The sequence below is a fragment of the Oratosquilla oratoria genome, chromosome 16 (assembly GCF_046742065.1).
Source record: "Oratosquilla oratoria isolate Oo_2021 chromosome 16, ASM4674206v1, whole genome shotgun sequence".
NCBI lineage: Eukaryota > Metazoa > Arthropoda > Malacostraca > Stomatopoda > Squillidae > Oratosquilla > Oratosquilla oratoria.
The window spans coordinates 66,906,813-66,934,312 of record NC_134792.1 but is presented as its reverse complement, the minus strand read 5'-3'; the positions used below and the strand labels follow the sequence as shown (position 1 = coordinate 66,934,312).

The following is a 27,500-nucleotide window of genomic DNA, read 5'->3' as shown; positions in this document are numbered from 1 at the left end:
CTCTCTCACCCTCTCTCCTCCACTCGCAATCATGGGTGGAAGCTCAGTCCCCCTCGTTATTCTTGTGACAAAGTTGGTGACTTTTTACCCATAAAGTCTGCAGCACTTGGAAAGGACTGCCAAAGGACGTGGCAAACAGTTCCTCAGTTGAGCAGTTCAAAAGTCGCTCAGGCAAGTTGCCACACACACATTAGTGTAAGATACTATTGTGTATCCCCGGTAACCTTATAACGGTATCTCCTCTGTATGGGTTGTGAAATTTTCGGGGTACCGAGATGCCTTGTAACACACACACACACACACACACACACACACACACACACACACACACACACACACACACACACACACACACACTTACACTCACACTCACACTCACACTCACACTCACACTCACACTCACACTCACACTCACACTCACACTCACACTCACTCACTCACTCACTCACTCACTCACTCACTCTCACTCACTCACTCTCACTCACTCTCACTCACTCACTCTCATTCACTCACTCTCACTCACTCACTCTCACTCACTCTCACTCTCACTCTCACTTTCACACCTCACTTTCACTCTCACTCACTCACTCACTCACACACACACACTCACACACACACACTCACACACACACACTCACACACACACTCGCACTCACACACTCGCACTCACACTCGCACTCACACTCGCACACACTCACATTCGCACTCACACACTCACACACTCACACACACTCACACTCACACTCACACACTTTCTCTCTCTCTCTTTCTCTCTCTCTTCCTGTATATGGGGTTGGCCAAGTCGAAAGATTCGCATTATAATAAAACCTATTCGGCCACACTGTCCAGGTCAAAGTCTGTGCAGGAAGGCAAAGTCCTACCACGACTGAAGTGTCCACACTGACCTTTTCGTAGACAAGTGTTCCGTGTATTACTTCCGATGTATTCTTCGTCTCGTTTGTTCACCTTTCTTCTTCTTCTTCCTTCTTTCTTCTATTTCTTCTGAAGTGAAAGATGAATAAACGAATAGCGGAGAACTAAAATGTGAACTAGTAACTTGCGTTTTCAAGAAATTGTGATCAATTTAAGATGAGGCATCTAAATTAATTCAGTTTAAGAATAAGTTTTGTTCAGGTTGATGGGCACCTTGTTTAAGCACAATGCAATACACATCTGTGCTCTGTTAACGATACATACGCACACCTGTATACATATATATATATATATATATATATATATATATAGATATATATATATATATATATATATAATACATAGGATGAAGGTAGAAAAAGAATTTATGGGTCTAGTTCCGAGTTTTTTAGTTTATTTCTGACCGGTTTCACTCTATGCTTCTTCAGAAGCATAGAGCGAAGCCGGTCAGGAATAAACTAAAAAACGCGGAACTAGACCCGTGACTTCTTTTCTACCTTCATCTACTTGTCGCAATGTCCCAACACACACATATATCTATATCTACATATATATATATATATATATATATATATTTATATATATATATATATATATATATATATATATATATATAAATAACAATTTAGAAGCCATTGGAGCAGCAACTGGGTGGATGGCCCATTGTTCTGGAGAAAACAAAACAATAATAATAATAATTTGAAACCTGTTGTAGGGAGGGAATAAGAGTGCCAGAATTTTTTATGATTGTGTGAATACGTATCGCCAAGCCATTGTGCAGCATCCAGGCATAGCAGAGGGGAAGAGGGGGCGAGAGTCTAGCTACTTCTCCTCCTCCTCAGTGCGTGTGTGTGTGTGTGTGTGTGTGTGTGTGTGTGTGTGTGTGTGTGTGTGTGTGTGTGTGTGTGTGTGTGTGTGTCTGTGCCTCTCCCTCTCTTTTTCTTTCTTCCTCTCTCTTCCTCTCTCTTCCTCTCTCTTCCTCTTTCTCTTTTCTCTCTCCCTCCCTTCCTCTCTCCCTCTCTCCCTTCTGTCTTAGTTTTCCCTCATCCTTTTTCTCTGTCCCTTACTTCCTCCCTTCCTCCATCCCTTCCTCCCTCACTCCCTTCCTCCCTCACTCCCTTCCTTCCTCCCTTCCTCCGTTCCTTCCTCCCTTCCTCTCTCCCTTCCTCCTTTTCTCCCTCTTTCCCTTCCTCCCTCTCTCCCTTCCTCCCTTACTTCCTCTTTCCCTTCCTCCCTCTCTCCCTTTCTCCCTCTTTCCCTTTCTCCCTCTTTCCCTTTCTCCCTCTTTCCCTTCCTCCCTCTTTCCCTTCCTCCCTTACTTCCTCTTTCCCTTCCTCCCTCCCTTCTCTCCCTTCTCTCTTAGTTTTCCCGCTTTCCTCTCTTCTCTCTCTCCCTCCCTCTTCCTTTCTCTCTCTCCCTCTTTCTCGCTCTCTTTCTTCAGCTCATTACCTCTCTTTTGTCTTGAGCGGCCCATACACTCTCAAGCCGTCTATCTGGCGAACGGATAAAAAATATGGACTGTGCATACGTAACTGAGTGTCTGTGTGTAACTAAGGTGACCTAACCTAACCTAACCTAACCTAACCTAACCTAACCTAAGATGAACTAACCAAATCTTAACTAAATTAAGGTAGGGTTGGGTTATGTTAGGTTAAATAAGGTTTGCTTAGGTTAAGTAAGGCTGTGTTAGAGTAAAGTAGGTTGGGTTAGGTTAAGATGGGTTGGGTTGAATTAAGTAATGTTGGGTTAGGTTAAGTAAGGTTGGGTTAGGTTAAGGTTGGGTTAGGTTAAGGTTGGGGTAGGTTAAGGTTGGGTTAGGTTAAGTAAGGCCAAATTAGGGTGATGTAGGTTGGGTTAGGTTGGGTTAGGTCGGGTTAGGTTGGGTTAGGTTAGATTAAGTTAGGTTAGGTAATTAGGACAATCACTTGGGTGTATCCTCAGCTTCTCCATAAAGTTAAATGAAATTTGGCTCCTATCTGTGTCTGCCTTCTTCTGTATCGTCCATTACAGAGACCATGTTAGTCCGAGCACTATGCCACCTTTACTTGAACTGAAAGTTTGTCTACATACGAGTGGGAGCGTGTGTGAGGGTGGCTCCGGCCGTGCGTTCAGGCCAACTGAATGGATGGCCGGACAGGCGGCCTGCAAGTGTATGGGGGACTTTATCGTTTCCGGCTCCACTTTGTCTTGTTCATTTCATCTCCTTTCTCTATCATTCCTCAGCTTCTCATTACCTGTTCTCTTTCTTGTCTGCTTCTCATTCCCTGTCTCCTTAGTCAAATTGGCCCCTTCTCTCTCTCTCTCTCTTCTCTCTCTCTTTTCTGCCTCAGTCTTTCCATACTCTTTCTTCTCTCTCTTTCCTCTGATCATTCCACTTTCTTTTGTCTCATTGTTTCCTTCTTCCCTTTGTCTTATTGATTTCTTCTCCTTTCTCTTTCGTTCCCTCTCTCTTTTGTCTTATTGTCTCCCACTTCCTTTCTTTCTCTTTCCTCTGCTTCTCATACCCACTCTCCTCTTGTTGTTGTCGTTGTTGTTGTTGTTGTTGTTGTTGTTGTTGTTGTTGTTGTTGTTCTCGTCCCCTAGACAATCTGACCGGGCAGTTCCGTCTCCTTGAGGAATGCCATGGCTGGAACAGAGTTTTCTCATAAATCCCTTGTAGTGTATGTTGTAGTGTTGGCATGCGTAACTGTATAGAAAGCAATCTTCCATAATTTGTTGTACGGTATTGTGAAGTGTTACACTGTGAACAGTTATCTGTGATGCTGTCATCCAGTCGCCTTTGATAATTTAGATTGGGCTGGTGGCTCACTGCAGCCTGGCCAGGTGGAGTCTGTCCTTTTGGGGGTGAGAGGATTCAGAGGGATGGATATCAGGGAGTCAGGCATACAGCAGTGTGTTGTTTTTCAGTCTATTGATAGAGCCGTAAGCGATATGATTACGGATAGGCTTCTGGAGGTAGGTGTCTGGTAGTTGTGTAGGAAGACAGAAGAGTATTTGTGTATGATATAGGTATTTGAATGTTGTTTCGATGTTCCTTGGTGTGTGTGGGTGTTTTGTCATGTAGTGTAGTGGGTAAGTTGTGTTTGTGGACGCTGCAGTAGGTGTTTGTGTGTCTCTCATGTCAGGCTGATCCTTTACTTTGATGAGTTTCTTTTTATTGTGTAGATGGTCAGTAGGTGTTGTATTTGTGCAACCTGTAGATATCTTTAAGGTTTTGTTCTGTATAATCTGTAGGGTCTTGTGGTGTTTCTTAATGAGGTTAGGGGCCCATGCGGGGCTTGCATAATTCATCACTGAGCGTGTACTAGTATATTGCTTGTGCACTGTAATGTTTTTTTTTTGTGAGTCTGAATATTGTAATTGCAAGTAATTTAAGCGAGTGGGGTCTAGGTGTGGACTTTGTGATGTATTGTTTTAACGACATGGATGTATCGTATGTTATGCCTAGAAACTTGGGTGACTGTGTGTGTGGTATGAGGGTATTGTTAATAAAGGGGTTGTATTCGAGTTCTGTTGTCCAGTTGGTGACAAATGTGGCTGTGGATTTGGTTGGGGCTATTTATTGAGTCTGTAGTGAACCTGGTGTTGAAAGTGTCGATGTAAGGCTGTAGTATTTCTGCACCTTTGTTTGCATTATGGTATGTGCATTTAATTGTCATTTAATTGTCATCACGCAGAAGATGGATGGACAACGTGAAGGAGGACCTGGAAAGGGCTGGAGCAGATGTCCGGGAGTGGATGACAGTGGCACAGGACCGTAGAGTCTTGAGGCATTTGGTGCTAGCGGTGAGGGGTCAGCAAGTGGCCCGACCACCACCGGAGTGAGTGAGTGCATTTAATCGTCATGTCTCCGTAAGTAGAGCTTTGTATTTCCGGGGTATGGATGTATTATGTATGTGCAGATTAAAGACTGTAGGGGATAGAATGGAACCTTGAGGTATTCCGTTATTTAAGTTCTTGGTGTGCAAAGATTGGTCATTATATTACACGTAAGAACTTCTACATCTCGAATAATTGGCCAGCCATCTTTTGGTATTATTTTGCAAGTCTGTGTTGTATAATTCGTGAGATTGTGTCAGGGGATAGTATCAACAGGTTTGCTAATATATAGTGTTATAAGAAGTGTTTTGTGCGGAGGTCTGTCTGAATGGATGCCGTCGAAAAATTGTTGTGCAAGATCTATCAGAATAACGTGGAGCGTAGTTGTCTAAAACCGTGTTGGAAATTTGTAATTTGTGATGTGTGTTTGGTTCCCCTTTGCATCTCCGGCTAATAGTAGAAGAGGAATGATGGCAGGAGAATCATCCCTCGGTGTTGAAAATAAAAATGTGAAGATGTACTTTTGAGGAAGTGATGTGGTGCTTGTCTCGGGTAACCAAAGCTGTAATGGCTTCTTGAGACTGTTTGGTTCCCAGTTCTTTCCATGATGGTCCTGGCCCCACAATGTATACGTCTCCATACCAGCACCTCCCTTTGCCGCCTTTCTTTCATCCCCTCTCTCCTTGGTCTTATTGTTTCCTCTCTCTCTCCCTCTCTCGCTTGCGTGCCCGTGAATCATGTTAGATCGAAACAATTGGGTAAAACACAGTATCTCTTCTTATTAGTCCAAATGTAGCTGCAGTTTTTGAAGTCTCAAAATACTATGTATATAAAGGGAAACATGGACTAGAGGTGAAGCTTTAGTCCATGTTTCCTTTACCGTGTCTATACAACTTGTTCACATGGATTTTCACTATGTATATAGGATACCTGTTCATTGGTTGTTTGTTCCTACTATAATGTAGAAACGGGACTAGATACTCGCAAAGATGTAATCTACATGCATTAGTCTCGTCTACATATTCATCTCGTGTCATGTTGCTGTGGACACCCATGTATGATCTTATAAAAATATAGATGATTTAAAGTTGTATCATACAAAATGTATGTTTGGGTCAGGTGTCTATAGTACTGCTTTTATTAATTTAATATTTTTTCTTTTCCTCTCCTCCCTCCCAGTCTCTCTCTCTCTCTCTCTCTCTCTCTCTCTCTCTCTCTCTGTCTGTCTCTCTGTCTCTCTGTCTCTCTCTCTCTCTCTGTCTCTCTCTCTCTCTCTGTCTCTCTCTGTCTCTCTCTCTCTCTCTCTCTCTCTCTGTCTCTCTCTCTCTCTCTCTCTCTATTTCTGTACTTATAGTGTTTGTATAATTGTATTTGTTAACCTTTTTGGGTTCAAATTCTCGTTTATACACGAAAGGCCAATGAAAGATTTTGTTCATAAAAAAAGCATGTAAACATTTATTTTGACAAAATATATGCACATTTATAATTGGCTGTTAGTGATAGAAACATGACAGTAACATTTCACTCTTTTTATATATAATAAATTGGGGAAGGGGGGGCCAAAAACGAAAACAAAGAAAAAATCACACCAAAAATCAAAATCCGCTTTAAACTTCCAAAGATCATCCATATTCTTGTGCTCTCTTTCCAATTACCATCATCATCATCCACTAACATAACTTTAAATAAATTGTCATTCATGCCATATATATATATATATTTATTTATTTATATACACAATTTCACATTTAAAAACCGCATATCGTCCTACACAAAACTTTCATTGCTTTGCCTGGTACAGTTTATTTTCAGAGTGTAGTATTTGTGGTTATTTGAAGTAACGTTGGGCAGCCCGACGGAGTGGAGCGGCTGGTGGGGCCTCGTCGGGTGGGGAAGTGACCCGTAGGAGGCCGAGGGCACGTACGTTCTAGTCGTGGTCGGCGATTCCTCCGTCTGTAGAGGAAAGAGAAGAGGAAAACGTGTCAGTCTCCGGTGGTAAAAAGTGTAATAGTACACTAGCATAATAGGATAGCACATACATGCATACATATATATATATATACACATACCAAAGACTTGGGATGAGGGAGGGGAAAGGGAAGGAAGGGAGGGTTGGGATGAGAGAGGGGATAAAGAAGAAAGGGAGGGGGAGGGTTGCGATGAGGGAGGGGATAGGGATGGAAGGGAAGGGAAGGGAGGAAGGGAGGGGAGGGTTGGGATGAGGGAGGGGATAGGGAAGGGAGGATTGGTATGAGGGAGGGGAAAGGGAAGGAAGGGAAGCGAGGGTTGGGATGAGAGAGGGGATAAAGAAGAAAGGGAGGGGAGGGTTGCGATAAGGGAGGGGATAGGGAAGGAAGGGAAGGGAGGAACCCTCCCTCCCTTCCCTTCCTTCCCTATCCCCTCCCTCATCCCAACCCTCCCTTCCCTATCCCCTCCCTCCCTTCCCTGGGGATAGGGAAGGAAGGGAAGGGAGGGTTGGGATGAGGGAGGGGATAGGGAATGAAGGGAGGGATGGGATGAGGGAGGGGATAGGGAAGGAACCCTTCCTTCCCTATCCCCTCCCTCATCCCAACCCTCCCTTCCCTATCCCCTCCCTCATCCCAACCCACCCTTCCCGGGGGGTAGGGAAGGAAGGGACGGGAGAGGATAGGAAGGGGAGGGAGGGGATAGGGAAGGGTGGGAAGGGAGTGTTGGGAAGAGAGAGGGGATTGGTAATGAAGGGATGGGAGGGTTGCGATGAGGGAGGGGATAGGGAAGGAAGGGAAGGGATGAGGGAAGGGATAGGGAGGAAGGGAGGGAGGTTGCGATTTGGGAGGGGATAGGGAAGGGAGGGTTGGGGAGAGGGGGGGTTGGGGAGAGAGGGAGGGTTGGGGAGAGAGGGAGGGTTGGGGAGAGAGGGAGGGTTGGGGATAGGGGAGGGGAGGGAAGGGAGGGTTGGGATGAAGGAAGGGAGGGTTGGCATGAAGGAAGGGAGGGTTGGGATGAGGGAGGGGATAGGGAAGGGAAGGAAGGAACCTTCCCTTCCTTCCCGATCCCCTCCCTCATCCCAACCCTCCCTTCCCTATCCCCTCCCTCATCCAACCCTCCCTTCCCTATCCCCTCCCTCATCCCAACCCTCCCTTCCCTATCCCCTCCCTCATCCCAACCCTCCCTTCCCTATCCCCTCCCTCATCCCAACCCTCCCTTCCCTGGGGATAGGGAAGGGAGAGGATAGGAAGGGAAGGGAGGGTTGGGAAGAGGGAGGGGATACGGAGGGAGGGGATACGGAGGGAGGGGATACGGAGGGAAAGGAAAGGAGGGTTGGGATGAGGGAGGGGGATAGGGAAGGAAGGCAGGGAGGGTTGCAAGAGGGAGGGTTGCGATGAGGGAGGGGATAGGGAAGGAACCCTCCCTTCCTTCCCTATCCCCTCCCTCATCCCAACCCTCCCTTCCCTATCCCCTCCCTCATCCCAACCCTCCCTTCCCTGGGGATAGGGAAGGGAGAGGATAGGAAGGGAAGGGAGGGGATAGGGAAGGAAGGGAAGGGATGAGGGAGGGGATTGGGAAGGGAGGGTTGGGAAGGGAGTGTTAGGAAGAGGGAGGGGATACGGAGGGAGGGGATACGGAGGGAAAGGAAGGGAGGGTTGGGATGAGGGAGGGGATACGGAGGGAAAGGAAGGGAGGGTTGGGATGAGGGAGGGGATAAGGAAGGGAAGGGAGGGGATAGGGAAGGGAGGGGATAGGGAAGGGAGGGTTGGGATGAGGGAGGGGATAGGGAAGGAAGGGAAGTGAGGGTTGGGATGAGGGAGGGGGATAGGGGAGGGAGGGAAGGGAAGGGAGGATTGGGGATGAGGGAGGGGATAGGGAAGGAAGGGAAGGGAAGGTTGGGATGAGGGAGGGGATAGGGAAGGAAGGGAAGCGAGGGTTGGGATGAGAGAGGGGATAAAGAAGAAAGGGAGGGGAGGGTTGCGATGAGGGAGGGGATAGGGAAGGGAGGGTTGGGATGAGGGAGGGGATAGGGAAGGGAGGGTTGGGATGAGGGAGGGGATAGGGAGGGAAGGGAGGGGATAGGGAGGGAAGGGAGGGTTGGGAGGGGATAGGGAGGGTTGGGATGAGAGGGGATACGGAGGGAAAGGAAGGGAGGGTTGGGATGAGGGAGGGGATAGGGAAGGGAGGTTTGGGATGAGGGAGGGGATAGGGAAGGGAGGTTTGGGATGAGGGAGGGGATAGAGAAGGAAGGGTAGGGATAAGGGAGGGGATAGGGAAGGGAGGGTTGGAATGAGGGTGGGGATAGGGAAGGAAGAGGATGCGATGAGGGAGGGGATAGGGAGGGTTGGAATGAGGGTGGGGATAGGGAAGGAAGAGGATGCGATGAGGGAGGGGATAGGGAGGGAAGAGAAGGGAGGGTTGGGATGAGGGAGGGGATACGGAGGGAAAGGAAGGGAGGGTTGGGATGAGGGAGGGGATAGGGAAGGAAGGGATGAGGGAGGGGATAGGGAAGGAAGGGAGGGTTGGGATGAGGGAGGGGATAAGGAAGGGGAGGGAGGGGATAGGGAAGGGAGGGAGGGGATAGGGAGGGTTGGGATGAGGGAGGGGATAGGGAAGGAAGGGAAGCGAGGGTTGGGATGAGAGAGGGGATAGGGAAGGGAGGATTGGTATGAGGGAGGGGAAAGAAGGGAAGGGAGAGGTTGCGAGGGGGGAGGGGATAGCGAAGGAAGGGAGTGTTGGTTTGAGGGAGGGGATAGGGAAGGAAGGGTTGTGATGAGGGAGGGGAAAGGGAAGGAGGGGAAGGGGATTAGGGAGGGAAGGGAAGGGAAGGGAGGGTTGGAATGAGGGTGGGGATAGGGAAGGAAGGGAGGGTTGCGATGAGGGAGGGGATAGGGAGGGGAGAAGAGAAGGGAGGGTTGGTATGAGGGAGGGGATAGGGAGGGTTGGGATGAGGGAGGGGATAGGGAGGGAAGGGAGGGTTGGGATGAGGGAGGGGATATGGAGGGAAGGGAGGGGATAGGGAGGGTTGGGATGAGGGAGGGGATAGGGATGGAAGGGAGGGTTGGGATGAGGGAGGGGATAGGGAAGGGAGGATTGGTATGAGGGAGGGGAAAGGGAAGGGAGGGTTGGGATGAGGGAGGGGATAAAGAAGAAAGGGAGTGTTGGTATGAGGGAGGTTGATAGGGAAGGGAGGGTTTGGGATGAGGGAGGGGATAGGGAAGGAGGGGAAGGGATTAGGGAAGGAAGGGAAGGGAAGGGAGGGTTGGAATGAGGGTGGGGATAGGGAAGGAAGGGAGGGTTGCGATGAGGGAGGGGATAGGGAGGGAGGGGATAGGGAGGGTTGGGATGAGGGAGAGGATAGGGAAGGAAGGGAAGGGAGGGTTGGGATGAGGGAGGGGATAGGGAAGGAACCCTCCCTTCCCTTCCTTCCCTATCCCCTCCCTCATCCCAACCCTCCCTTCCCTATCCCCTCCCTCATCCCAACCCTCCCTTCCCTGGGGATAGGGAAGGAAGGGAAGGAAGGGAAGGGAGAGGATAGGAAGGGAAGGGAGAGGATAGGAAGGGAAGGGAGGGGGTAGGGAAGGATGGGAAGGGAGGGTTGGGAAGAGGGAGGGGATACGGAGGGAAAGGGAGGGTTGGGATGAGGGAGGGGATAAGGAAGGAAGGGAGGGGAGGGTTGCGATGTGGGAGGGGATAGGGATGGAAGGGAAGGGAGTGTTGCGATGAGGGATGAGATAGAGAGGGAAGGGAGGGTTGGGATGAGGGAGGGGATAGGGAAGGGAGGGGATAGGGAAGGGAGGGAGGGGATAGGGAGGGTTGGGATGAGGGAGGGGATAGGGAAGGTAGGGATGGGAAGGGAGGGTTGGTAAGGGAGGGTTGGGAAGGGAGGGTTGGGAAGGGAGGGTGGGGAAGGGAGGGAGGGGATAGGGAGGGTTGGGATGAGGGAGGGGATAGGGAAGGGAGGATTGGTATGAGGGAGGGGAAAGGGAAGGAAGGGAGGGGGGGATAGGGAAGGAAGGGAAGCGAGGGTTGGGATGAGAGAGGGGATAAAGAAGAAAGGGAGGGGAGGGTTGCGATGAGGGAGGGGATAGGGAAGGGAGGGTTGCGATGAGGGAGGGGATAGGGAAGGAAGGGAAGGGAGGGGATAGGGAAGGGAGGGTTGGGATGAGGGAGGGGATAGGGAGGGAAGGGAAGGGAGGGTTGGATGAGGGAGGGGATAGGGAGGGAAGGGAGGGTTGGGAGGGGATAGGGAGGGTTGGGATGAGGGAGGGGATAGGGAAGGGAGGGTTGGGATGAGGGAGGGGATAAGGGAGGGAAGGGAAGGGAGGGTTGGATGAGGGAGGGGATAGGGAGGGAAGGGAAGGGAGGGTTGGGATGAGGGAGGGGATAGGGAAGGGAGGATTGGTATGAGGGAGGGGAAGGAAGGGAAGGGAGGGTTGCGATGAGGGAGGGGAAAGAAGGGAAGGGAGGGTTGCGATGAGGGAGGGGATAGAGAAGGAAGGGTTGGGATAAGGGAGGGGATAGGGAAGGGAGGGTTGCGATGAGGGAGGGGATAGGGAAGGAAGGGAAGGGAGGGTTGGAATGAGGGTGGGGATAGGGAAGGAAGAGGATGCGATGAGGGAGGGGATAGGGAGGGAAGAGAAGGGAGGGTTGGGATGAGGGAGGGGATACGGAGGGAAAGGAAGGGAGGGTTGGGATGAGGGAGGGGATAGGGAAGGAAGGGGATAGGGAAGGGAGGTTTGGGATGAGGGAGGGGATAGGGAAGGGATGATTGGGATGAGGGAGGGGATAGGGAAGGGAGGGTTGGGATGAGGGAGGGGATAGGGAAGGAAGGGCAGTGTTGGTATGAAAGAGGTGATAGGGAAGGGAGGGTTGGGATGAGGGAGGGGATAGGGAAGGAAGGGAAGGGATTAGGGAGGGAAGGGAAGGGAAGGGAGGGTTGGATATGAGGGTGGGGATAGGGAAGGAAGGGAGGGTTGCGATGATGGAGGGGATAGGGAGGGAAGTGAAGGGAGGGTTGGGATGAGGGAGGGGATAGGGAAGGAAGGGAAGTGAGGGTTGGTATGAGGGAGGGGATAGGGAAGGAAGGGAAGGGAGGGGATAGGGTGGGAAGGGAGGGTTGGGAAGAGGGAGGGGATAAGGAAGGGAAGGGAGGGGATAAGGAAGGGAAGGGAGGGTTGGGAGGGGAGAGGGGGGGGTGGGATGAGGGAGGGGATAGGGATGGAAGGGAAGGGAAGGGGAGGGTTGGGATGAGGGAGGGTGGGGATAGGGAAGGGATGATTGGGATGAGGGAGGGGAAGGAAGGGAAGGGAGTGTTGCGATGAGGGAGGGGATAGAGAGGGAAGGGAGTGTTGGTATGAGGGAGGGGATAGGGACGGAGGGGAAGGGATTAGGGCAGGAGGGGAAGGGATTAGGGCGGGAAGGGAAGGGGAAGGGAGGGTTGGGATGAGGGTGGGGGATAGGGAAGTAAGGGGAGGGTTGCGATGATGGAGGGGATAGGGAGGGAAGAGAAGGGAGGGTTGGGATGAGGGAGAGGATAGGGGAGGAAGGGAAGGAGGGTTGGTTGAGGGAGGGGATAGGGAAGGGAAGGGAGAGGATAGGAAGGGGAAGGGAGAGGATAGGAAGGGAAGGGAGGGGATAGGGAAGGAAGGGAAGGGATGAGGGAGGGGATAGGGAAGGATGGGAAGGGAAGGATGGGAAGGGAGGGTTGGGAAGAGGGAGCGGATACGGAGGGAAAGGAAGGGAGGGTTGCGATGAGGGAGGGGATAGGGAAGGAAGGGAAGGGAGTGTTGCGATGAGGGAGGGGATAGGGAGGAAGGGATGGGAGTGTTGCGATGAGGGTGGATATAGTGAGGGAAGGGAGGGTTGGGATGAGGGAGGGGATAGGGAAGGAAGGGGATGAAGGGAGGAGGAGGGGATAAGGGAGGGTTGGGATGAGGAAGGGGATAGGGATGGAAGGGAAGGGAAGGGAGGATTGGGATGAGGGAGGGGAAAGGGAAGGAAGGGAGGGTTGGGATGAGGGAGGGGATAGGGAAGGAAGGGAAGCGAGGGTTGGGATGAGAGAGGGGATAAAGAAGAAAGGGAGGGGAGGGTTGCGATGAGGGAGGGGATAGGGAAGGGAGGGTTGGGAAGGGAGGGTTGGGATGAGGGAGGGGATAAGGAAGGGAAGGGAGGGGATAAGGAAGGGAAGGGAGGGGATAGGGAAGGGAGGGGATAGGGAAGGGAGGGGATAGGGAAGGGAGGGGATAGGGAAGGGAGGGGATAGGGAGGGTTGGGATGAGGGAGGGGATAGGGAAGGGAGGGAGGGGATAGGGAGGGTTGGGATGAGGGAGGGGATAGGAAGGGAAGGGAAGGGAGGGTTGGGATGAGGGAGGGGATAGGGAAGGAAGGGAAGGGAAGGTTGGGATGAGGGAGGGGATAGGGAAGGGAGGTTTGGGATGAGGGAGGGGAAAGAAGGGAAGGGAGGGTTGCGATGAGGGAGGGGAATGAAGGGAAGGGAGGGTTGCGATGAGGGAGGGGATAGGGAAGGAAGGGAGTGTGTTGGTTTGAGGGCGGTTATAGGGAAGGGTGGGTTGGGATGAGGGAGGGGATAGGGTAGGAGGGGGAAGGGATTAGGGAGGGAAGGGAAGGGAGGGTTGGAATGAGGGTGGGGATAGGGATGGAAGGGAGGGTTGGGATGAGGGAGGGGATAGGGATGGAAGGGAGGGTTGGGATGAGGGAGGGGATATGGAGGGAAGGGAGGGGATAGGGAGGGTTGGGATGAGGGAGGGGATAGAGAAGGAAGGGAGGGGAGGGTTGGGATGAGGGAGGGGATAGAGAGGGGAGGGTTGGGATGAGGGAGGGGATAGGGAAGGAAGGGAAGGGAGGGTTGGGATGAGGGAGGGGATAGGGAAGGGAGGGTTGGGATGAGGGAGGGGATAGGGAAGGGAGGGTTGGGATGAGGGAGGGGAAAAGGGAAGGGAGGGGATAGGGAAAGAAGGGAAGGAAGGGTTGGTATGAGGGAGGGGATAGGGAAGGAAGGGTTGGGATGAGGGAGGGGATAGGGAAGGGATTAGGGAGGGAAGGAGGGGAAGGGATTAGGGAGGGAAGGGAAGGGAGGGTTGGAATGAGGGTGGGGATAGGGAAGGAAGGGAGGGTTGCGATGAGGGAGGGGATAGGGAGGGAGGGGATAGGGAGGGTTGGGATGAGGGAGAGGATAGGGAAGGAAGGGAAGGGAGGGTTGGTATGAGGGAGGGGATAGGGAAGGAACCCTCCCTTCCCTTCCTTCCCTATCCCCTCCCTCATCCCAAACCTCCCTTCCCTATCCCCTCCCGCATCCCAACCCTCCCTTCCCTATCCCCTCCCTCAACCCAACCCTCCCTTCCCTGGGGATAGGGAAAGGATAGGAAGGGAAGGGAGGGGATAGGGAAGGAAGGGAAGGGATGAGGGAGGGGATAGGGAAGGATGGGAAGGGAGGGTTGGGAAGAGGGAGGGGATACGGAGGGAAAGAAAGGGAGGGTTGCGATGAGGGAGGGGATAGGGAAGGAAGGGAAGGGAGGGTTGCGATGAGGGAGGGGATAGGGAGGGAAGGGAAGGGAGGGATGGAGGAGGGAGGGGATAGGGAGGGAAGGGAGGGTTGGGATGAGGGAGGGGATAGGGATGGAAGGGAGGGTTGGGAAGGGAGGGAGGGGATAGGGAGGGTTGGGATGAGGGAGGGGATAGGGATGGAAGGGAAGGGAAGGGAGGGTTGGGATGAGGGAGGGGATAGGGAAGGAAGGTAAGGGTGGGATGAGGGAGGGGATAGGGAAGGAAGGGAAGCGAGGGTTGGGATGAGAGAGGGGATAAAGAAGAAAGGGAAGGGAGGGTTGGGAAGAGGGAGGGGATACGGAGGGAAAGGAAGGGTGGGGTGGGATGAGGGAGGGGATAGGGAAGGGAGGGTTAGGATGGGAGGGGATAAGGAAGGAAGGGAATGGAGGGAGGGGATAGGGAAAGAAGGGAAGGAAGGGAAGGGAGGGTTGCGATGAGGGAGGGGATAGAGAAGGAAGGGTTGGGATAAGGGAGGGGATAGGGAAGGGAGGGGGAGTGTTGCGATGAGGGAGGGGGTTAGAGAGGGAAGGGAGGGTTGGGATGAGGGAGGGGATAAGGAAGGAAGGGGATAGGGAGGGAGGTTTGGGATAGGGAAGGAGGGGATAGGGAAGGAGAGGAAGGGATTAGGGAGGGAAGGGAAGGGATTAGGAAGGGAAGGAAGGGTTGGAATGAGGGTGGGGATAGGGAAGGAAGAGGTTGCGATGAGGGAGGGGATAGGGAGGGAAGAGAAGGGAGGGTTGGGATGAGGGAGGGGATAGGGAAGGAAGGGAAGGGAGGGTTGGAATGAGGGAGGAGATAGGGAAGGAACCCTCCCTTCCCTTCCTTCCCTATCCCCTCCCTCATCCCAACCCTCTCTTCCCTGGGGATAGGGAAGGAAGGGAAGGGAGAGGATAGGAAGGGAAGGGAGGGGATAGGGAAGGAAGGGAAGGGATGAGGGAGGGGATAGGGAAGGGAAGGGAAGGGATGAGGGAGGGGATAGGGAAGGATGGGAAGGGAGGGTTGGGAAGAGGGAGGGGATACGGAGGGAAAGGAAGGGAGGGTTGGGATGAGGGAGGGGATAGGGAAGGAAGGGAGGGGAGGGTTGCGATGAGGGAGGGGATAGAGAAGGAAGGGAAGGGAGTGTTGCGATGAGGGAGGGGATAGAGAGGGAAGGGAGGGTTGGGATGAGGGAGGGGATAGGGAAGGGAGGGTTGGGATGAGGGAGGGGATAGGGAAGGAAGGGAAGGGAGGGTTGGGATGAGGGAGGGGATAGAGAAGGAAGGGAGGGGAGGGTTGGGATGAGGGAGGGGATAGAGAGGGGAGGGTTGGGATGAGGGAGGGGATAGGGAAGGAACCCTTCCTTCCCTATCCCCTCCCTCATCCCAACCCTCCCTTCCCTGGGGATAGGGAAGGAAGGGAAGGGAGAGGATAGGAAGGGAAGGGAGGGGATAGGGAAGGATGGGAGGTTGGGAAGAGGGAGGGGATACGGAGGGAAAGGAAGGGTGGGTTGGGATGAGGGAGGGGATAGGGAAGGAAGGGAGGGGAGTGTTGCGATGAGGGAGGGGATAGGGAAGGAAGGGAAGGGAGGGTTGGGATGAGGGAGGGGATAGGGAAGGGATGATTGGGATGAGGGAGGGGATAGGGAAGGGAGGGTTGGGATGAGGGAGGGGATAGGGAAGGAAGGGAAGTGAGGGTTGGGATGAGGGAGGGGATAGGGAAGGAAGGGGATAGGGAAGGGAGGGTTGGGATGAGGGAGGGGATAGGGAAGGAAGGGGATAGGGAAGGGAGGGTTGGGATGAGGGAGGGGAAAGGGAGGGTTAGGATGGGAGGGGATAAGGAAGGAAGGGAATGGAGGGAGGGGATAGGGAAAGAAGGGAAGGAAGGGAAGGGAGGGTTGCGATGAGGGAGGGGATAGAGAAGGAAGGGAGGGGAGAGTTGGGATGAGGGAGGGGATAGGGAAGGAAGGGAAGGGAGTGTTGCGATGAGGGAGGGGATAGAGAGGGAAGGGAGGGTTGGGATGAGGGAGGGGATAGGGAAGGAAGGGGATAGGGAAGGGAGGGTTGGGATGAGGGAGGGGATAGGGAAGGGAGGGTTGGGATGAGGGAGGGGAAAGGGAGGGTTAGGATGGGAGGGGATAAGGAAGGAAGGGAATGGAGGGAGGGGATAGGGAAAGAAGGGAAGGAAGGGAAGGGAGGGTTGCGATGAGGGAGGGGATAGAGAAGGAAGGGAGGGGAGGGTTGGAATGAGGGAGGGGATAGGGAAGGAAGGGAAGGGAGTGTTGGTATGAGGGAGGTGATAGGGAAGGGAGGGTTGGGATGAGGGAGGGGATAGGGAAGGAGGGGAAGGGATTAGGGAGGGAAGGGAAGGGAGGGTTGGAATGAGGGTGGGGATAGGGAAGGAAGGGAGGGGTGCGATGAGGGAGGGGATAGGGAGGGAAGAGAAGGGAGGGTTGGGATGAGGGAGAGGATAGGGAAGGAAGGGAAGGGAAGGGAAGGGAAGGGAGGGTTGCGATGGGAGGGGATAGGGAAGGGAGGGTTGCGATGGGAGGGGATAGGGAAGGGAGGGTTGCGATGGGAGGGGATAGGGAAGGGAGGGTTGCGATGGAAGGGGATAGGGAAGGGAGGGTTGGGAGGGGGAAGGGAGAGTTGGGATGGGGAAGGGAGAGTTGGGATGGGGAAGAGAGAGTTGGGATGGGGAAGGGAGAGTGGGGATGGGGAAGGGAGAGTTGGGATGGGGAAGGGAGAGTTGGGATGGGGAAGGGAGAGTTGGGATGGGGAAGGGAGAGTTGGGATGGGGAAGAGAGTTGGGATGGGGAAGGGAGTGTTGGGATGGGGAAGGGAGAGTTGGGATGGGGAAGGGAGAGTTGGGATGGGGAAGGGAGAGTTGGGATGGGGAAGGGAGAGTTGGGATGGGGAAGGGAGAGTTGGGATGGGGAAGGGAGAGTTGGGATGGGGAAGGGAGAGTTGGGATGGGGAAGGGAGAGTTGGGATGGGGAAGGGAGAGTTGGGATGGGGAAGGGAGAGTTGGGATGGGGAAGGGAGAGTTGGGATGGGGAAGGGAGAGTTGGGATGGGGAAGGGAGAGTTGGGATGGGGAAGGGAGGGTTGGTAGGGGAGAGGGAGGGTTGGTAGGGGAGAGGGAGGGGTTGGGATGGGGAAGGGAGGGTTGGATGGGGAAGGGAGGGTTGGTAGGGGAGAGGGAGGGGTTGGGATGGGGAAGGGAGGGGATGGGATGGGGAAGGGAGGGTTGGGATGAGGGAGGGGAGAGGGAAGGCTATTATAATTCCAATCCCAAGCTTTCCTACTTTCCCAATCCTTCTGCCCACACCCAACCCTTCCCCTCTTCCCTTCAGCCTTCCCCATCACTCCCCAACACACACACACACACACACACACACACACACACACACACACACACACACACACACACACACACAATTATATATATCTATATATTATATATATATATATATATTTATATATATATATATATATATATATGTATATGTGTTGGAGCCTTGAAGAGCGACTCACCTGCAGCGTCGACTCTGGCGATTCTGCCATCGGCGGCGGTTCCTCTCCTCCTCCTTCCCCTGACGACTCCCCCGGGGATCGAAGTTCGTCGTGAGAAAGAACTGAGGAAGAACAATTTCATAACATTGTAAGAACAATTTGAAAAAATGTGAACATTGTCTGTGTTGATAAAAGTGTAAATTTAGAATATGAATTTTCGTAACCAAGAGAAAAAAATATATAAAGATAATATAAACACAAAGACCATTCTATAGACGCATTCACATATACACTGGAGCCTGGTACCCTGTTCTATTGGGCAAGGAGTGTGTGTAGTCTTTTAACCTATATATCGGCTCTGTGGTCTCATCCGGGAGAGTAATATAGTTGATCACGAGTCCAACACGTGATCCAAGACCATGGTGAATATGTATATTAATGGGAACACCATATAACAGAAAATGATCAGTTTTGGAAAAAAAATTATACACAAAGTAGCATTTTCAAAACCACACATTTATCTATGTAACATGGAAAGATTTTCAAGGAACATACTGATGTCATTACTAACATACTGATGTTATTACTATTACTACTATTACTAATTACTCTTATCTGGCCGGGAACCGAGTTCCAGCCCACGGGGCTCTTTTCTTCGTCGCTACTCATTATTTTCCATCATTATTTCTTCTCCAGGGGTACCAATTGTTTTCCGACATTGTACCCTCAGGGCTACCAATTGCCTTCTCTCCCCCCCACTCCCTCTCCCCACTCCCATAATCTTTACTCTCCTCCACACTCCCACTCCTCCTCTCCCCTCCCCCTCTCATTCTCTTTCTCACTTTTTCTCTTTTTCTCCTTCTCTTTCTCTTTCTCTTTTTCCTTTCTTTTTCTCTTTCTCGCTCCCTTCTTCCCTCTCTCTCTTTCCTTCTTTCTCCCTTTTTCTCTTTTTTTGTTTCTTTCTTTTTCTCCTTTTCTCTTTCGCTCTTTTTCTATTTCTCTTTCCTTCTTTCTTTCTCTTTCTGTCTCCCTTTCTTCCTCTTTCCTCTTTCTCTCATTCTCTTTTTTTCTTGCAATTTCTCTCTCTTTTTCTTTTTCTTTCTCTTACTATCTCGCTCTCTCTTTCTCTCTTCCCTCCTCTCTAAATCCATTCACCCTTCCAGCTTGCCCTTCTCATGGCAGCCATTGGAGCTTGTTCGGGCATCACATTTTCTATCTTCCTCCTCCTCCATCTTCCTCCACCGCCCCATCCTCCTCGTCCTCCTCCTCCACCTCCTCCCCTCCTCGTCCTACTCCCCCCGCCTTGTCCTCCTCCTCCTCCTCCTCCTCCTTCCCCCTCCCTCGTCCAACTTTCCCTACTTCCTCCTCCTCCTCCCACCCGTCTTCCTCCTGCTGTCGCCCATCTCCTCCTATCTCCCCCCTCCTCCTTCCTCTTCCTCCTCCTTCCTCTTCCTACACCTTCCTCTTCCTCCTCCTCCTCTTCCTCCTCCTCTTCCTGTGCTGATACGATAGCTATATCTTAGGTCGAGGCGAGCCGACCTGAAATAAGAAATTTACCTTTCTCGGACTCACATGAGATGTGTGTGTGTGTGTGTGTGTGTGTGTGTGTGTGTGTGTGTGTGTGTGTGTGTGTGTGTGTGTGTGTGTGTGTATGTGTGTCTGTACAACGCAAGGGCCAGCGTGGAAAGCTCTGCCGAGAATAGGACCACAAATGGATGAAATTACTCACAATATCAACTCTCAGTTTCGCGGAATTGAATTTTCGCGAAATGGAATATTCGCGGATTTCGTGGAAGTCAATTTCGTGGGGTTGGCAAAAGATTTTTTTTTCCCCGTGGGGAGATTTTCGAATTTGGCAAACCGAACTCTGCGAATTTAGCCAAGTGAATTGCGTGGGTTGACCAAATGAATTTCATGAATTTTGGCGAAAATTATCTCGAAATATTCGTGGCAATCTTCATTCTTGTTAAAGCGAGACAAATATATATATATATATATATATATATATATATAATCGAAATTAAAACATACACACTCATACACAGAGTCGTCTACAGGACACTAAAGTACATGTAAGGAACCCAGGCCCAGGGGCTTGTGCTCGTGGTGTACCGCACCTTTGGCCTGAGAGGTGTCCAGGTGAAATTCGCAGGAGGCTTTGTGGCCCTGGACCTGTACGCGAGATGGTGGCCAAATTGAAGAAAGTGGCCAAAGTGACCCCTAAAAAAAAAAAAAAAAAAAAAAAAAAAAAAAAAAATGGATTTTTACCATATTTTCTTCTAAGCTGTGCTTAAAAGCCCCTTTTTATCTAATATATATATATATACATATATATATATACATTATACATATATAGATTATATATATACATACATACATATATATATATTATATATTATTAAGACTTGCTCTATTCTGAAACCACAGCCTATTTGTCAGAACGGCCCTCTTTCGTTGTCAACATTGTTTTGTGCATCTGTGCATTCTACTACAAACTAGACAAAAAGTAAATGAAATAAAATCAAAGACAAAAAAAAGACACAACTAGAATCCAATAAAGTTAATAATCAAAGGGCATCTTGGACAAAAAAGGAATGGTTTATTTGCATTTATCATTATTATTAATATTATTATTATCATTATTATTATTATTATTATTGTTTATCATCATTATTATTATTATTATTATTATTATTGTTTATCATCATTATTATTATTATTTTGTTTATTATTATTATTTTGTTTATTATTATTATTATTCAATTTATTTTTTTCCTGCTTGATGGGACGATCTGGACACCTCATACCACGTCATCCTAACAACCAACAGACGCTTCTATTCAGTTCAGAACCTCCCCCCCCGACCCCCGGGGTGGGGGATGGGGGTGGAGGGAGGCCACAATTTAAGTGGTTGGTGGCCCTGACACGCCTCTACTTCGTGGCCTCGCTGTCACTGGCACCAGGGCCACGCTCCTCTTCGGAGGGATAATTATGGCCCAATTTGCCCTTCGGATGGCCCGCTACAACCTCCTCCTACTCCTCCTCCTACTCCTCCTCCTCCTCCTCTTCCTCTTCCCCTTCCTCCTCCTCATCTTCCTGTTCCTACTCCTCCTCAGCTTCCTGTTCCTACTCCTCCTCCTCTTCTTCCTCCTCCTCCTCATCTCCTTCCTCCTCCTCCTCATCTTCCTCCTCCTCCTCATCTCCTTCCTCCTCCTCATCTTCCCCTTCCTACTCCTCATCTTCCTGTTTCTACTCCTCCTTAGCTTCCTGTTCTACTCTTCCTCCTCCTCACCTTCCTATTCTTACTCTTCCTCATCTTCCTATTCCTACTCATCTTCCTATTCCTACTCCTCATCTTCCTATTCCTACTCCTATTCTTTCTTCTTCCCTTCCTCTTCTTCGTCCTCCTCCTCTTCCTCCTCCTCCTCCTCCTCCTCCTCATCTTCCTATTCCTACTCATCTTCCTATTCCTACTCCTCATCTTCCTATTCCTACTCCTATTCTTTCTTCTCCCCTTCCTCTTCTTCGTCCTCCTCCTCTTCCTCCTCCTCCTCCTCCTCCTCATCTTCTTGCTCCTCCTCTTCTCTCTGCTCCTCTTCTTCCTCTTATTTTTGTTCCTCCTATTGCTCTTCTCCTTCCTATTGCTCCTCCTCGTCTTCCTAATGATCCTCTTCTTCCTCCTCCTCCCTTTCTTCCTCCTCCTCCTCTCTTTCTTCCCCCTCCTCCTAAGGGGACTCAAGGCAAACCAGCACGAGAAAATATAAAGCTTCCCCCCCCCTTGGGAGGGAGGAAGAGAGAGAGAGGGGAAGGGTGATACGTACGTGTAGACGAAGGGAGCAACGCTCGTGGGGCCCCGTCTATTGCCCTCCAAGTATCATACCCAGCTTCAAATTCATGTATGGTTCCAACTTGAACTATGTCCAATGCTTATATTTCGATCTCTCCTATCCTCACACCTAATTGTTCTAACTTGAGCTCTATCTTCTATATCTTATATATCTTTATATATCTTCCACATTTCCCAGTTATCATGCAATTTCTGTGTATGTGTTTCATTACATCCTGTATATAGCATCTCCATCACATGCTTGCCAATTTTAACTTTCATTTACTTGTTTATCTAATTTATAACATTGTTCTCTCATCCCCAAATGAAAATGCAACCCTGTCGTCAGGCACTCTGTCCCCGGTCCGACCAGGTAGCTTCAGGAAGAGGTTCGAGATACAGCGATGGCTGTGATTATAATTATTATTCTATTCTGACTGCTGCCAGGCGATTTTATTCATCTTTGTGACTAAAAGAATGAATACTGAATACAACAGCCAAAATATAAAGCCACCCTCGTAAAAAAAATAAAAAAATAATGATAATAATAATGATAAAAATAATTATAATAATGATAATGATAATAATAATAATAGTAATGATAATAGAGTAATAATGGTAATAGTAATAATAATTATAATAATAGTAATAATAATATAAAGAAAAAATAGTGATAATAATGATAGTAATAATAAGACTATGACAATCGGATACAAATGCCAACTTGGTAAATAGCCATAACATTATGAAAACAACCAAAGTTTAATTTTAAACATTCTAGTCGCTACGGCCTGCGTGGCTGGTAATGGACAATTCATTTAGGCAAAGTTTTCCAACCAAGAATCTAATATCTTAGTAACTTTTGCTCAAAGCACGGCGTAAACTAGATTTGTCTAACTTTCTAATGAGGCGCTACGGCTTCTAGTATCTTGCGCCGACTTTCTACAGGTGATTTTATTCAAGAAAGGTTACTAGGTGTGTCCGAAGATTGATGAAACCTGTCGAAACAATACGAGGACCTAAACACTCTCGTTACTCGATTTTCATAAAGTAACGCCAATTTCCAATTATCTTCGAAGATTATTAAGTCTTTCAGTGTACACATACTGAAGATCCCTCTTTTCCCCCTTTTATGGGGGGTGGCCAAATCTAATCATACACACCCATCCCATACCCATTCGTTGCCCCCAAACCATCTTAGCTCCTCGTGGATGATGGGTCATCCCTGTCTCCCGCTACACTGCTCAGACTCGATAGCTGAAGATGGTTTACCCCCACGTCTTCATTTCCATGGCGAGCCCTTCCTCCACCACTCAATCACTCGATGAATATACAGAACAAAAAATTCCTTCAAACCGCGTCATTTTCTCCTTAATTTACTTATATACATATTGCCCACTCTATGCCTTGCTCGACAGACATTCATCTTGTACCCCCCCAAAATATATATTATAAAAAATAATAAAATGATCAAGAGAGCCTAATCTTTGTGTTGAAAAACTCATCAACAATATTTACGTTCTTTTCGACTTTTTTTTTTTTTTTTTTAATCGCCTCCAGACTTCCACCGTAATATCTCCCGGATCCGGAAGAAGAAGCAGAAGCCCCAGACGTTAACGTAGACCCGATATCGGTCTTCCGGAAGGAAAACAAGTCCGGTATAAAAGAGAGCAAAGTCTGGGAATTATCGGAAACGGAGCGGAAGTCGCATATCGGAATCTCGGTCTTGTTCCGTGATTTGCATAAAGTGTCTGGCCGCGTCAGGGAAGATGGCGCAGAATTCGAACCTTAGACCTCGATGGGTGACATCAGGCTTGATGTTCTGTTGTCGCCTTTTTTTTTTCTTTTTTTCGTCCTCTGCTATGAAGTGCCAAGTATATTCTTGATGTTCTGTTGTCGCTTTTTTTCTTTTTGTCTTTTTTCTTTTCTTTTTCCTTTTTTCTTTTGTGCTCTGCTATGAACTGCCAAGTATAACTTGATGTTTTTCTCTTTTGTCGCTGATTACTTATTTGTATATTCATCTTTTTATTTTATTTATTAATTTATTTATGTATCTATTTATTTTGAGTGGGGTTAACCCTCTTAGCAGCCCCGAGGGGCTGACGCTCAGTCCTTGTTTTACCATATATGCTTAATTCATCTGCGGTCCGGGTTCGAATCCCGCCCAGGGATAAATAATTTCAGTATGGCTGCGCTGTGGGTTGTAACTCCAACTCTCGTGGGCGGGGAGTTGGGGGTATGTGCGCGTGTGAGTTCACAGCATATATGAGCTCTGAGCTCTCTTCCGGGAGGGAAATAGCTGTCGATCACGAGTTCAATACGTGATCCAAGACCATGGTGACCGAATCACACACACACATTGTATAAATGATTACCATTTATTTTATATTATTTGTTTATTTGTTTGTTATTTGCTTGATTTTCATTTATATTAGTTATATGTCATTTTATTATTATTTACTATTTACCTATTTGTTTGCAATTTAACTATACCTATGCATTTATTTGATTTATTATCATTATTTATATTATTATAATTTTTATTTATCATTATTACATTTTTTCGCATCCGACCTAGTTATGGACCAAAAGGTCTCCTGTCGTCATGTTCCGCCTTTGTAAAATATGCTGCCAAGTATTCAAACTGCGACAAATGTCACAGGAATTATTTTTTTTATAAATATTTTTTTAGTTATGCTGTACGATCCAGACATTCTCGATTATGTTAATGCTTCATGCTGCTTTATCATCGGTGATGCATAATTATTATTGCAGCATAATTCGAAATTTGTTATTGATGGCTTCAGATTTAATGGTCTGTAGACTTCCTCTCTCCCTCTCTCTTTCTCTCTCTCTCTCTCTCTCTCTCTCTCTCTCTCTCTCTCTCTCTCTCTCTCTCTCTCTCTCTCTCTCTTTCTCTCTAATCTACAGTATATAAATTATGCGATATCGACTTAATGTTACCTTCATCATCATTGAAATTACTAATATCATTATCATAATTAATATTATCATTATTATCATCATTTAGTTCAAGTACTTTGCATTATACTGCTTCGACTTCAATTCTGGTTGTCGCCGGGCGATTTTATTCAGTTTGAGGAAGACACTTCAATTACTAAGACATTTAGAAGAAATTACTCCCAAACGAGAACATGATAATCTCATGCCAATTTATACCACCAACTCTTGCTCGCGATAATGACGTGGATACCCATACCACTTCTGGGCTACACCCAGACTACCTCCTCCTCCTCCTCCTCCTCCTCCTCCTCCTCCTCCTCTTCCTCTTCCTCCTCCTCCTCCACCTCCTGAACACAGGAACGCTGTTGCACTCACACTATCTTCCATTTACTCCACCTCCTCTTCCTGCTCCTCCTCCTCCTCCTCCTCCTCCTGGTCTCCTTCCTCCTGCTCTCATCTTCATCCTCTTCTTCCTTTTCTTCTTCTCTGCCTCTTCCTCTTCCTCTCCTTCTCTTCCTCCTCCCCCTCCTGCTCTCATCTTCATCCTCTTCTTCTCTTCCTTCTCCTCTGCCTCTTCCACTTCTCCTGCTCTCATTTTCCTCCTCTCCCCTCTCCTTACCCCCTTCCCCCTCCCCTCCTCTCCGTCTTCCTCCTCCTCCCTCTATCTTCTTCTCCCTCCTCCTCTCACTCTTTCCCCTCTTCTCTCTCTTCTCTCTCCCCTCTTCCCCCTTCTCCTTTTCCCCCTCCTCTCTCTCTTCCCTCCTCTTTTTCTTCCCTCCCCCTCTTCTCCCTCCTCTTTCTTCTCCTCCTCGCTCTTCCCTCCCCCTCTTCCTCCTCCTCTTCCGCCTCATCTTCTTCCTCCTCCTCCTCTTCCTTCTCCTCTCTCTTCCCTACCCATCTTCCCCCTCCTCTTCCCCCTCCTCCTCCTCGTGTATTTGGATGTATCAGGGGCCCCGCTATTTCTCTTGCAAGCAGCACACAACTTGGGGGTTCATTTTTACAGCTTCTGTTTATGGTTCCTCTTTATAGGATGCTGTTGTCTCGCCCGGGGACCAGACTCAGAGTCGAAGAAGGGACAAGCTATGTTTTGAGAGAGAGAGAGAGAGAGAGAGAGAGAGAGAGAGAGAGAGAGAGAGAGAGAGAGAGAGAGAGAGAGAGAGAGAGAGAGAGAGAGAGAGAGAGAGAGAGAGGTAGGCGGGGTCAGGGGGTGACGGATGAAAAGGGAGAGGTAGGTTTTGTGTGTGTGTGTGTGTGTGTGTGTGTGTGTGTGTGTGTGTGTGTGTGTGTGTGTGTGTGTGTGTGTGTGTGTGTGTGTGTGTGTGTGTGTGTGTATGTGTGTGTGTGTGTGTGTGTATGTGTGTGTGTGTGTGTGTGTGTGTGTGTGTGTGTGTGTGTGTGTGTATGTGTGTGTGTGTGTGTGTGTGTGTGTGTGTGTGTGTATGTGTGTGTTGGTGAGCCTTGGTGGTAAAGGGAGGTTAATGTTAAGGGGGGAGTGGTAACATGGGGGGAAATTGTTGGTAAGGCGAGAAGTCTACGATGACGGCGGGGAGGGGGAGGGGGGATTGCTGTTGGGGGGAATAAGGATGAATTATAACTGTGTATTATGGACGAATTGTACTTGGATCACAGATACGAGCTGTTGCATACCACAGCGGTTGAAGAAGAATAAGGAGAGCAGGAGGAAGAAAAAGAGGAAGAAGAGGCGGAAGAAAAAGAGAGAAAAAGAGAGAAAAAAGAGAGTGAAATTCGGTCTGTTGTCACGAGATGTCAGGAAATTAAAAAGTCGTATCTCAATCAGCAAGGAAGGAATTGACGAAAAGGAAACTTGGTGACGACAACTGGGGAGATGGGGGGAGAAGGACTTGGTGGAAAAGGGGGAGGAAATTAGCGGTAAAGGGAGAAGGGACGGGGGATGGGGAGAGTAAGGTTGGGGGAGTTAGGGAAATTTGCTCTCAAATGAAAGTGATCCGTGTGTGCGTGCGTATATGCGTGTGTGTGTGTTTGTGCGTGTGCGTGTTTATGCGTGTGCGTGCGTGTGTGTGTGTATACGTTTGTGTGCGTATATGTGTGTGTGTGTTTGTGGCTAGTCAGTCAATGGGCTGCATGAACTCATACAGACAAGAGACTAACATTGAATATATATATATATATATATATATATATATATATATATACATATATATATATATATATATATATATATATATATATATATATATATATATGTAAGTCCAGAAAAGTTATCAATATTCTATCGTTTTTACTGTGCTGATGCATAATGAGAGATTTCTCTTGCACAGACAATGACTGGGCTACAATGGTGTATGGTAATGGAAGAAGTTGTTCCAGAGGAAGAGGTAGAGGGGGAGGGGGAGGAGAGGGGAGAAGATGAGGAGGAGAGAGGAAGTGGGGGAGGATGACGAGAGGAGGAGGAAGAGGAAGTGCGAGAGTGGGAGAAACAAAGTGGGAGAGAGGAGGAGGAAGAGGAGGAGAAGGAAGTTATGGGGAAGAAGATAAAGGAATTGAGGGAGGAGGAGGAAGAGGAGGAGGAGGAAGAGGCGAAGAGGAGGATTATAAAAATGAAAATGAGAGTAGAGATTGAGGGTGAGGAGGGGAAAAACGAGGAAGAGGAGGAGAAGGAAGAACAGGAAGGAGGAGGGGAAGAGCAGGAGGAAGAAGAACAAGAGGAAAAGGATGAAGAGGGTGAGGAAGGAAAAGAAACGAGGAAGAGAAGGAAAAGGAAGAGGAGGTGGATGAAGGAAGGGCTGGGTGATGTAGAAGATGTGGATGAAGAGGAGTAGGAAGAAGAGGAGGGAGAAGAAAAGGAAGAGGATGATGAAGAAGAGGAGGATGAAGAAGAGGAGGAGGATGAAGTAGAGGAGGAGTATGAAGAAGAAAAGAAGGAGGAGTATGAAGAAGAGGAGGATGAGGAGT

General features: G+C 49.3%; 1 protein-coding gene across 1 annotated transcript in view; it reads right to left on the bottom strand.

Annotated features, from left to right (window-relative positions):
• Nucleotides 1-6,199: 6,199 nt before the first annotated feature.
• Nucleotides 6,200-27,500, bottom strand: part of LOC143033717 (uncharacterized) — a 119,828-nt gene continuing 98,527 nt past the window's right edge. The window contains exons 16-17 of the mRNA XM_076199202.1: nucleotides 17,798-17,898; nucleotides 6,200-6,705 (exon numbers count right to left, since the gene is read on the bottom strand). Coding sequence (XP_076055317.1) covers nucleotides 6,520-6,705; nucleotides 17,798-17,898 — 287 coding nt within the window. The 3' untranslated portion in view covers nucleotides 6,200-6,519. The remainder of the gene's footprint in view (nucleotides 6,706-17,797; nucleotides 17,899-27,500) is intronic.